The 12,016-nt window shown below is 38.3% G+C and overlaps 1 protein-coding gene across 4 annotated transcripts; it reads right to left on the reverse strand.

Annotated features, from left to right (window-relative positions):
• Positions 1-1,937: 1,937 nt before the first annotated feature.
• LOC111792509 (auxin-responsive protein SAUR21) lies at positions 1,938-4,904 on the reverse strand. 4 transcript variants are annotated; one of them, XM_087123095.1, is made up of 6 exons: positions 4,294-4,406; positions 3,700-3,798; positions 3,552-3,608; positions 2,587-2,650; positions 2,291-2,512; positions 1,938-2,220 (listed from the first exon to the last, which is right to left on the reverse strand). In XM_087123095.1, exons 2-6 carry the CDS (start codon positions 3,795-3,797, stop codon positions 2,056-2,058), a joined length of 606 nt encoding a protein of 201 aa, XP_086979221.1. In that variant the 5' UTR covers position 3,798; positions 4,294-4,406; the 3' UTR covers positions 1,938-2,055. The 4 variants fall into 4 exon arrangements, 3 of the variants coding, with proteins under 3 accessions (XP_086979221.1, XP_023529792.2, XP_086979222.1); XM_023674024.2 differs by lacking the exon at positions 3,700-3,798 and having other exon boundaries at positions 4,294-4,461; XR_015420596.1 differs by lacking the exons at positions 1,938-2,220; positions 2,291-2,512; positions 3,700-3,798 and having other exon boundaries at positions 4,294-4,903.
• Positions 4,905-12,016: the final 7,112 nt, after the last annotated feature.

Genomic DNA, 12,016 nt, shown 5'->3' on the forward strand with positions numbered 1-12,016 from the left:
TTATGTTCAAATATCTCTTATCTCAGTTCTCAAATATTACATTATCCAATAAAAATTATATATAAAAAAAAAAGTCTCAAAATTTATTATACTCTCGAGTATATTTCGTATTCTCGTCCTCCCCGTTTAATATAAATATATTTTCAATATATATATATATATATTAAATTCTTTGCACGGAATCTCATACCTAATTCTTGTACAAATAAATGGAGAATTTTGGAAGGATAAGGACGTTAGTCTTTCTCGTCCCAGCCCCGTCCTGTGGACACCTCTATCTGTGACCTAGACGTAGTGTGAGCGAGCATTACAAAGACGAGCGTCTTTGGCGCCTTATTTTGAGATATCATAAACATATATTTTTAATTGGGTTAAATTAAAATTTTAGTTCTATGAATTTTTATTATTTATGAAATTTTAAATTTTAAATTTATAGAAAATAAAATTTAATTTTGTCTAAATTATAATTGCCAAATATATAATTATACTCACATATTTTGATCCCATTTTTTAATATTCTAGATATTGATAAATATATGTAGAATTACCATTTTGCCCTATTTGAAGCTAGGCAAAATCAAAGAAAAGAACAACACAGAGAAGGGATTTTTGGCCACTAATAATTATGTGGTCGAGACACGTGGGGCGGTAAGCGGGTTGGACCCGACACCCGACCATTAAAGCCCTTTTCATTTTTTTCAATTTTTTTTCACGGTTGTCGGTTTTGTCTTTGGACCGACCCGCTCCGACTACTTCTCTTACGCATGACCAATCACGTGTCAAAGCCCATAAATATTTAAAATTGGTTAATTAATAGAAATATTCTTTTAATAATTCTTTTAACCTTAAAAAAAAAATCTAAATAAGAAATTATTTTAAAAATAATTAATAGTGTTTAAAAAAAATCAACTCAAAAAAATTTCATTAAATACCCTTCAATTATTATATATATATATATATATATATATATATATATATATATATATATATATATATCATACGAAAATTATCTAGACACTTCATACATTATTTCTAAATTTTTTAATATTATTTTTGAAAAATATAGTAAGGATATTTTTAAATTGTTTTTTTATAAATATATTCATAGGTTTTTGAAGTTTATTTTTTATTTTTTATTTTATATAACACAGTGGACACAAATTATTAACCGTTTTCATTCAAAATTAACGAAAATAATATTTTTAATTTTTTTTATATTTTTAATTTTTTTTTTCTATAATTTTTCATTTTAAATTTCAAATTCAAGATTTTGATATAAAAGTGTTCATAAGGGCTTACGTTCAAAATGGATAATATCCTATATGGAGGTTTCTTTAGATGAGTTACTCGTTGTTGTACTTATTTCTTTAGTTAGTTAGCTTTCACCACTTTTTTTTTACTGTTGTACTCAAGTATAGTAAGAAAACATGAATGAACCGAGACCACATACGAATGAGAGTGATTTTGAAGATCGGATAGCTAAGAAAGATTTAAAATAATTGAAAGTCACTACCTATACCAACATAGTGTACCTTCCTTTCCGGTGGCTCAATCATAGGAACTTCATAGGTAAGCGTGTTTTACTCTGTGCTGGTCTATGAGAATACTTTAGAAGCAAAGACTAAACGTAACCGAGTCGCAGGAGACATGTTTGCTCGTGTTGGTCTATTGAGCCTATGTATCGTTACTCGGCTTTCACCACTTTTTCACAACCACATAAATCTAAAAAAAGCTGCCAACTTCATATTATCTATGATGTCTTCATCCCTAGTGGACTACCTCATCTAATCACCTCCTCACATGCTTCATGGTCTCTACTCTCTAGTCCCTCTCCCTATGAGAATGGGTTCTAGAATGCAAATTCAAATTGGGATCGGGTTCGAGTTGTAAATACTTTTCGATCCCATCGAGTTCATGGATGATTAAGAGAAAAAATAAAACTCGAACAATATGATCAATTCAATCTAACTCGTATAATTTAACTGTTGCAAAGCATATGATCATTGAAATAGAACAAACACATCCGACTGCTCTTTCGGAAGAGCAGTCTCAGACTCAGTTAGCACAAAACAAGCTCGGAAATCGCCGTTTTCGACGTTTCGGTTTCGATGATAGTTCATCAAAACTTACCTTCTTCTTTGAATCATCTGCAACTCTAGTTTCCATAGTTGATACAGGTTCTGTTGCCTTTGCTGCTAATTCAGTTTCATCCTTGAGATTCTGCCAGAACAAACATATTTCAAGGACAAGTTCTTTCCATTTCCAAGAGTTTTGGAGAAGCTTTGAGTACCTGATTACGACAAGTCTGTGACATAGGCAGAGACGAAACATTATGCAGCAAGTCGAGTAACGTCGTTTCGCTGCAACTTGTTGTTTTATGCCAAAACAAGGTTGCAAACAAGGTTGCGATATCGGCTGTCTTGAGACTTAGTTTGACCAGGTAATGATCGATTTTCGCTTCGTGTTTCGCTATGAATGGTCGAAGAACGAACTCGAACATACTTGCTGCTCCCTGAAAACAAACCTCAGTTAGATATCATCTGATGGAATGAATAAAGAGGCTTCTTTAAGATGTTGAATGCTTACTTTTGTTTTAGGATGCCAAAGATATATGAAGAATGCCAGCTTTGCTTCATTGTACAGCGGCAACCTTCACAACAAAGATTTAGAAAGCCCAGTTACCATGATGAAGCTACATAAGAATTTCCCCAAGGGTACCCTTATGCTCGGGTTTAGAACATGTTCGAGTTGAGAACTTAATAACATAAAAACCTTGTTGTTCGGTTCGGGTGGACAAAGCCTCCCAAAGTTAGAGAGGCCCGAAACCCAAGTTTTTCACTCTCTCAAATGTTGAAAGCAAAACAAAAGTTGAAAACTTAGGGAAATTCTAAGGGTACCCTTAGGCTCGGGTTTAGAACATGTTCTTTAGTTCAAGCCCCGAATTGAAAACTTAATAACTTAAAACCTTGTCATTCGGCTCGGGTGGACAAAGCCTCCAAAAGTTCAAAACTTATCATGTGTCTGATAACCATGATGAAACTACATAAGAATCTCCCCTAGGGTACCTTGTGCTCGGGTTTAGAACACGTTCTTCAGTTCAAGCCTCGAGTTGAAAACTTAATAACTTAAAAACCTTGTTGTTCGGTTCGGGTGGACAGCCTCCCAAAGCTAGAGGAGACCCCGAAACCCAAGTTTCTCACTCTCTCAAACATCGAAAGCAAAACAAAAGTTCAAAACTTATGCTCTATCTGATAACCCTAATGAAACTGCATAAGAATTTCTCTATGGGTACCCTTATACTCGGCAGTTCAAGCCCCGAGTCGAAAACTTAATAACTTAAAAACTTTGTTGTTCGGTTCGGGTGGACAAAGCCTCCTAAAGTTAGAGGAGCCCCCGAAACCCAAGTTTCTCACTCTCTCAAACATCGAAAACAAATCGGAAGTTGAAAACTTATGCCGTGTTTGATAACCAACCCTACCGTTTTTGAAAATTAAGCCTATAAACACTTCTATTCGGTTATATAGTTCAGATAATGAGTGACATTTGCATACCATGAAATCAAAGGGTCTCCCACTTTCTCCAACACTGTAAGCAAAGCAACTATGATCCTACAAAACATTGAAAAGAAAGCATTGAACACTGCTATTAGTTGAATCAAATTAAACAGCAAGATGCTAGAACAGGGCATCCATTACAGACCAAAAATGGCACCAAAACAAAAGCTGGAGTATCTCTAATGGGCTCCTCTCCACAATCTTGTAGCATTCATAAGCAGGATAAACATACCCAAAAGCCATTCTATCAGATTCAAACAGAAATTCAAGCCTTCATCAGGAGAAAAAACAGGGGAAGAAAAGCAGAAAGAAAGAACAACCAAAGAACTGAGTGTTTACATACAGAAGAGTTCTTGATATAAAAGAACCCATCATCAGAGAATCACTCAAACAGCTTTCTAATTTGCAACAGAGAATCAAAACTTCACAGCCCGTGAAGAACAGCAGATGGTTTATATTATCGAAACCAAAATTTCTACTCTGATCAGTTTTCTAAACGTCAAACGGTGTGAGATGCAAACATGGCGTTTGAAGATGAACAAAAAGAGACCGATAACATGGCGACGGTTCATAAATTATCATTTGATTCAGACATTGAATTAAACGGAAGAGGATTTTCAAAACTTACTTTGAATCAATAGTAAAAAGAATACATCAATGATTTCCCCTACAGTTGGAGAAACCCATTTATAAAAAACGCAAATATAAGAATATCATCGATTAATTTACAGTGTTCTACCATTTTGGAGGCAAATGGGTTCTCATTTCTGATCAGTTTCAGCTTATGGGTGTGTTCAATCGAGAAGTTAAACCGAGAAAATGATCCTGCGCGCAAGGAATCGTAATCCCACCAAACTGATGTTCGAATCCAAACTCTTCAGCAGCCTTACTCAACAGTTCTTGAAACAGAGGATTCTTCAAGTACGACAATGGCACCACGAATCGCTTCCTTTCTTCTTCGTCCTCCCCAACATATACCACGAAATGGCCTTTCGGAACATCCGACGACGCCGGTCGGTGCTTCATCACTTCAAATCCAATTTGCCGGTGAGTAATTTGCTTGGCGTGAAGAATGATCTCCGGTAGACGAATACCCATTACGCTAAGTGTTCGAGGAAATGTCTCAAAGGAGAAATTTGGAAGTAATATTGGAATTTGGATGAGTTTTTGAGCTCGAAATGGTGTTGAATTTATATGAAATTCATTGGGGGGTTTTGGATTGTGGTTTTTACCATACAGTGGTATTATCCAAAGCCACAACTAGGAGGAGAATGGACCCACGTGAGCTTGGAAACCGCTGTGATGGTCACCTAGTTTTTCCATTAAAGTTCATCGCCTTTGGCCTCGCTAGGGCTAGGAGGGATGAAAAAGAAGACATTCACATTATTTTGTAATTCTCTTTTACATTATCTCATGATTCTTTTAATCTTTCTTTTTTATAGTTAAAATTTATATCAAATTTTTATAAAGTTCATAAAATTTTACAAATATGTCGAACTAGTCAATGACCTACTGGACACAAAATTAAAAATTTAGTAACCTAACTATCTAACGTCTTTTAAAGTCTACGTTTTTATGCACTGAAGGGATAATATGTGAGATCTCACATTGGTTAGGGAGGAGAACGGAAAATTCCTTACAAGAGTGGTTGGCTTGAGCGGTTACAAATGATATTAGAGCCGGACACTAGGTAGTGTGCTAGTGTAGACGATGGGGTTTCAAGGGGGGTGGATGCTGAGATCTCACATTGGTTGGAGAGTAAAACGAAACATTTCTTAAGGGTGTAGAAATCTCTCCCTAGTAAATGTGTTTTAAAACTGTGAGGATAATGGCGAAATGTAACGGGCTGAAACAGACAATATTTGTTAGTAATGGGGCTTAGACACAAATGGTATCAGAGCCAGACATCGGGCGGTGAGCCAATGAGGACGCTGGCCCTCAAGGGAGTAGATTATGAGATCTCACATCAGTTGGAAAGGGGAACGAACCATTCCTTACAAGGATGTGGAAACCTCTCCCTAGTAGTGTTTTAAAACCGTGCGACTAATTGCGATACGTAACAAGCTAAAGCAGACAATATCTGCTGGCGGTAGGCTAAGGCTATTTCAACTAGTATCAAAGCCAGACACTAGGCAGTATGCCAGCGAAGACGTTGGGCTCCTAAGGGGTGGATTGTGAGATCTCACATCGGTTGGAGAGGGAAATGAAGCATTCCTTACAAGGGTGTGAAAACCTCTCCCTAATAGACACGTTCTAAAACTGTGAGGCTGACGACAATACGTCACGGGCTAAAGCGAACAATATTTGCTAATGGTGGGCTTGGACTATTACACAATATAAAGTGACACTCGAACCATACACGACCATATAAGTATCAAAAGCATTATTTTTAAGAAAGATTCTCTTGCACAATAAGCTTAGCTATCTTCCACTTGAATAATCGAATTCGAACGAATGATACTTCACACTCATTTGACACGAAGTGCACTGGCACACAATACGTATCATACCGTGTAATAGGGACTCTATCGGTTCTTTCTCCTTGCACGCTATACAACTTGCACATTACAGTTTAATCCCTTTAGACTTTAGATTATAAAGAGATGGTAATAGGGACTCCATTCTTGTCCACCACTTTTGAGAAAGCATCTAGGGTAATAGGAGAAGGACCTTAGTAGATTTGACTTTACATCCCAACTTGACCTTATGGATCAACATCTCCTTCCCAATTCCTAGAAGAGCTCAAGTGGAGAGGATAGCCAATGATCTAACCCTACAACTTCGAACCAAGTTCTAGAAATAACGAACTTTAGGGTTTGTAATTCTCTAGAGGTCTAAAATGCACGAGACGAACTCTATAACAGTCCAAACCCACCACGAGTAGATATTGTCTGTTTTGGCCTGTTATGTATTATTTTCAGCCTCACAGTTTTAAAACGTGTCTACTAGGGAGAGGTATCCACACCTTATAAGGAATGCTTCGTTCCCTGATGTGGGATCTCACGAACTCTATAACAGTCCAAACCCACCACTAGAAAATATTGTCCATTTTGGCCTGTTATGTATCGTTGTCAGCCTCACGGTTTTAAAATGTGTCTACTAGGGAGAGGTATCCACACCTTATAAGGAATGCTTCGTTCCCTGATGTGGGATCTCACGAACTCTGTAACAGTCCAAACCCACCACTAGAAAATATTGTCCATTTTGGCCTGTTATGTATCTTCATCAGCCTCACGGTTTTAAAACGTGTCTACTAGGGAGAGGTATCCACACCTTATAAGGAATGCTTCGTTCCCTGATATGGGATCTCACGAACTCTATAACAGTCCAAACCCACCACTAAAAAATATTGTCCGTTTTGGCCTGTTATGTATCGTCGTCAGCCTCACGGTTTTAAAACGTGTCTACTAGGGAGAGGTATCCACACCTTATAAGGAATGCTTCGTTCCCTGATGTGGGATCTCACGAACTCTATAACAGTCCAAACCCACCACTAGAATATATTGTCCGTTTTGACCTGTTATGTATCGCCGTCAGCCTCACGGTTTTAAAACGTGTCTACTAGGGAGAGGTATCCACACCTTATAAGGAATGCTTCATTCCCCGAGGTGGGATCTCACGAACTCTTACAAGGAAAAACTTTTAGTTTCTAATTCTCCAAACTAGTAATGGCTTAAAGTTTGGACAAACTTTAGTCCAAATGTCGTGACGAACTCTTAGAAAGACGAGTTTGAGTTTCTGACTCTCTTCAAAGCCTAACTAGTTAAAGCTTGGATGAAGTTTGGTCTAAACATCGAGACGAACCCTAGAAAGGACAAACTTCTACCATAACAAGAGAGAATTTGATTTAAAAGTTCCACAACAGTGAATATCGTTTTGATAATTTTAACAACCTTTTGAATCAATCTCGAGTTTCTAAATCTACTACACCGAACACACCATTTTAACTTTCCTCTAGCATCGAAGACAATTTTACGAGGGTATAATAGTCTTTTCCTTTCTTCTTCGCTCGATCCGCGTGAGCTAAGGTGGCAAAGATAATTGAAGAGTGTACAAAAATATGGTACAAAAACAGGTTGTGTGATTGAATGAAAGCGATTCATCTTCATTTGATACAGAGAAAAAGAATGTGAGAAAGGAGGAGTAATAATGGGAGAAATTTTGTCTGTACTTTTGTAACCCTAACCCTAACCCTAACCCTAACCAACCACAACCACAAACCTTCTTCATTCTTTGTATATCAACTTCCCATTACTCGAATGCTCCTAAGGCGACAGCCTGCGACGGTCCCTTTCCATTAAAGCCCCGACAATCTCGCCATGCACGACCGAGCGTTTGAACTTTGCACAAGATAACACATTTCGATACACGTTTTTATCTATAGTATGAATCGGTTTTATTACAAATATCATTGGCCCATCTTCTTAAGTTGAATAGGGTCGTCTTGTTTTGGAAAGATAAAGAACGAGTAGTGATTGATTTGACCTACTCGAAACGCGCTCTACGTATGAATCGTTTTTTTATAAAAGATTTAACCTACTCGGAAATTATAGCTTCACTCGTTATCCACGTCATTTTTTTATAAAAGATCTCAAAATGAGTAGTGAGAATCTCGATCTTATCATTAATATCTTCGATCAGTCAGTACCTATTCTAATACTCAGAATTTGTCCGAGATAAATGAGTAAAAATCTTTCCTTTGATTACTATGCTAAAAATTTGAAAGCTACCCATTTTACACGAACAGTTGTTTCATCCAAAATGCCTTGTATTAATAGAAATATTGTAATGGCCTAAACCCACCCGCTGACGAGTATTGTCCTCTCTGGGCTTTCCTGAAAGTTTTTAAAACGCGTCTGTTAGGGAGAGATTTCCACGCTATTATAAATGGTGTTTTGTTCTTCTCTCCAACCGAGGTGGGATCTCACAGATATGATCTTTTGTAACGAACCAAACTATCTACGTGTCAACGGAAGTTCTTCTATTTATACGAGGTTGACCGAGGGTCTCTAACTTTTTCGAACTAGACCTAGAAATGTATGATGGTGTAATGAATGTGATTAGTGAGCATCTGCTACAGAGAGCTGTGAGAACCAAGACTCAGTGCCCAATAATGGCTCTGCCACACCCAGCGACGGTCCCTTACATTAAAAACTTCGACAATCCTCCGCCAGACACGGCCTTTCTAGTACTACTTCTGCCACTCACTCACAGCTATGTAATTGTCTTGTGTTTCCTTAGCTCCCATCGAAATATTCTGTCACAACCTATGTCATGATTTAGATCAGGATTTGTCACTTGATGGTCTCGACATTCTCTTACGACATCACATTATCTACTTCTCGCTTCTTAAGAGTGAAAACTATCTCCATAGACCTACACGAGTCCTTTCAGAATGCATGCTCTGTAACGATCCATTTCATGATTCGGATCAAGATTTGACACTTGATGGCCCCGACATGACATGCTCACATTATCTACTTCTCGCTTTTTATGAGTGAAGATTATCTCCACAGACCAACACGAGGCCTTCCAGCATGTATGTTTTGTAATTACCCATGTCACGATTCGGATCAGGGTTTGACACTTGATGACCCAGACATTCTCTTACGACATGCTCACATTATCTACTTCTCGCTTCTTACAAGTGAAGACTATCTCCACAGACCAACACGAGTCCTTCCAGGATGTATGTTCTGTAACGACCCATGTCACGATCAGGATTTGACACTTGATGGCCCCGACATGACATGCTCACATTATCTACTTCTCGCTTTTTATGAGTGAAGATTATCTCCACAGACCAACACAAGTCCTTCCAGCATGTATGTTTTGTAATTACCCATGTCATGATTCGGATCAGGGTTTGACACTTGATGACCCAGACATTCTCTTACGACATGCTCACATTATCTACTTCTCGCTTCTTACAAGTGAAGACTATCTCCACAGACCAACACGAGTCCTTCCAGGATGTATGTTCTGTAACGACCCATGTCACGATCAGGATTTGACACTTGATGGCCCCGACATGACATGCTCACATTATCTACTTCTCGCTTCTTACGAATAAAGACTATCTCTACAGATCAACACAAGTCATTCTAGAATGTTTTATCTTCATTCACATGCATCACAAAAAAAAAATTTAGAAGGTCACCCAACATAGAATTGAAGTAAAACACGTGTAACATGGAGTTCTTATGATTGAACCACCGAATAAAAAGGTGCATCTTTGACGCGGAAGACGATCTACAAGGTAAGTTACTCATTTCCTCCTTTCTTCGCTCTATGCATGTATACTAACTAAGATAATATCGTCGTTTACTCATATATCACGTAAACGACAAAATTTTGAAGTCGGGATCCGTATTAGGTTGGGTGGCAGAAAAATAATTGGAGGGGAGATGGGGTAGGGGTACAAAAGAGTCGTACATGGTGTGTTCATCAGCTACAGAGAAATAGAATGTGATTGAAGAAGAAAGAAGACGGATCGGAAGTTGCAGAAGAAATGACACCAAAATTCATGGCTAATAATGCAATGCTTCTACCGCAACCTGCACGGAACGTTGGCGATTTTGTCGGTAGTACAGCCCCACCGTCCACCGTCCACCGTCCACCGTCCACCGTCTACCTTCTTCTCGTGTTTCAACCGCGGCAAGTTGTCGTACAACGCCATTGGAGGTCTGCGTGTCGTGGATTGCGTGGAACGATGTCCTGATCATTCTTGTTCAGCACGTGTTGTCCATGACTGCATGCCCATTCCAAACTCTTTTTATCTGCTTCCATCTTAGATAGGTCTTAAATATTTTAGGTTGTGTCAATATGGGTGTATGACCGTTCACCAAATTCATGTCTACACCGGCCAGGGCTAAAAGACCCCAAAATATACTATAGAGGATATGACTAGTTGTCTGTTCTTCCTCCCTAGGTTATATGCTATCAAAGTCGTTGTTGTTGCCTAATCGTTTTTAGCTTGTAATATTGTTTTCTTTCAAATTGGTTTCAATGTACTTATTCGCTCATGTTTTCTAAGACATTTCTCTCGAACGTGACTCGAGGCTAGAGCATATGCTGATATTGTCCACGAAGTTCGAATTTCTCACGGTTGACTTGTTCGCTGGGTTAGAACAAATGTCGCATAATTGCTGCCCGCTACCACAAAAGTGCAATTGTGACACAGAGCACCCGTGTGAGTCATCATCTAGCCTCGTCAGAGGTGGGACATAGCGGGCCTCATGGGTTGTTGATATTAACATCATCGTTGGAGGGACGTGTGTTGGGTGGAAAACGTCGCATGAAACTCATGTGAGAGAAGGAGGGAGAAAAGATTAGGGTTAATGAAGATTTGAATATCGGGTTGAGAATATATATTGAGTTTGCACGTATTATCTCTCCTTTTCTATGTTCTCCTCTCCTAATTAGAAAAACACGATAATTGGTCAATAACGACATAGATTTGGAATACCGTCTTTCGTCTCCTCCTCCTTTCAGTGGCTCACCTTGCCGCACAATCTAACGATAGCTCAATGATCGTGTTGGATAAATTGTGACCACATATCAACCTAACGAACTCGATCAATAACGTGTTGGATGTGATTTTTACTAACGAATCAGAATACAAGTAGTCTAATTCTAATAATATTTACCCATTTTAGACGCAAATCCCAAGTGACTTTTACTTTCTCATCGTACTAATCAAAGATTCTCGTACGTGTAAAGATATTGTCCTTACGTACTTACCGTTCACAAAATTTCAACGTCGGGATCCACATAGGACGCTTAGGTGGCAAAGGGTAGAAAAGTATGGTACATAAACAGGTTGTAGTGTTGAAAAAAGACAGCAAATTGAAGGCCAAAGGCTCTCCCAATAATGGCTCTGCTGCAACTTGCACGGAACCTTTTGAGGTATTGGTGCAGCCCCACGAGCCATCGTCTTCTTCTCCTTGTATTTTGTCTTGAGCCAAATTCTCTGTATATGAACTTCCCCGTACTCAACTGCTCGTCAGGCGACAGCCTTTGACGGCCCCTTCCATTAAAAGCTCCAACCGTCCTCCGTCACACTCGGCCGTTCTAGTATACCACTCAATTCTTTCCGTAGCTCAATCACAGAAACCCTAAAATTAAATACATTGTACGTCTACGTTGAATGGTCTTCTAGTAAGAGTGTTCGTGAGTTGAGTTGGATTGAGTTGAATCGGAGTTTATGGTGAGTGATCTTCTAGCCAGAGTGCTCGTGAATTGGGTCAGGTTAGATCGGGTTGAGACGTTTTTTCGATCCAACCCAATTATTTTCAATACAAATATATATATATATATATATATATATATATATATATATATTAATAATGAATTCAACCTAATTTAAATATAAAATTTTTGAATTAGGTTTATTGGGATTGTTCGAGTATTTTATTCAAAATTTTGTTTTTAACGAAAGAAAAATGTTATTTATTTATTAT

Source organism: Cucurbita pepo, chromosome 4 (assembly GCF_057944985.1).
Source record: "Cucurbita pepo subsp. pepo isolate OVF chromosome 4, ASM5794498v1, whole genome shotgun sequence".
NCBI lineage: Eukaryota > Viridiplantae > Streptophyta > Magnoliopsida > Cucurbitales > Cucurbitaceae > Cucurbita > Cucurbita pepo.

Excerpts from the sequence above, each read along its gene's own strand:
- LOC111792509 (XM_087123095.1), bottom strand. The coding sequence starts at position 3,797 with ATGGCTTTTGGGTATGTTTATCCTGCTTATGAATGCTACAAGATTGTG. Across the intron at positions 3,609-3,699 it reads TTGTTTTGGTGCCATTTTTG|GATCATAGTTGCTTTGCTTA; the intron begins GTCTGTAATGGA and ends AATGTTTTGTAG. Across the intron at positions 2,651-3,551 it reads GGAGACCCTTTGATTTCATG|GTTGCCGCTGTACAATGAAG; the intron begins GTATGCAAATGT and ends TTTGTTGTGAAG.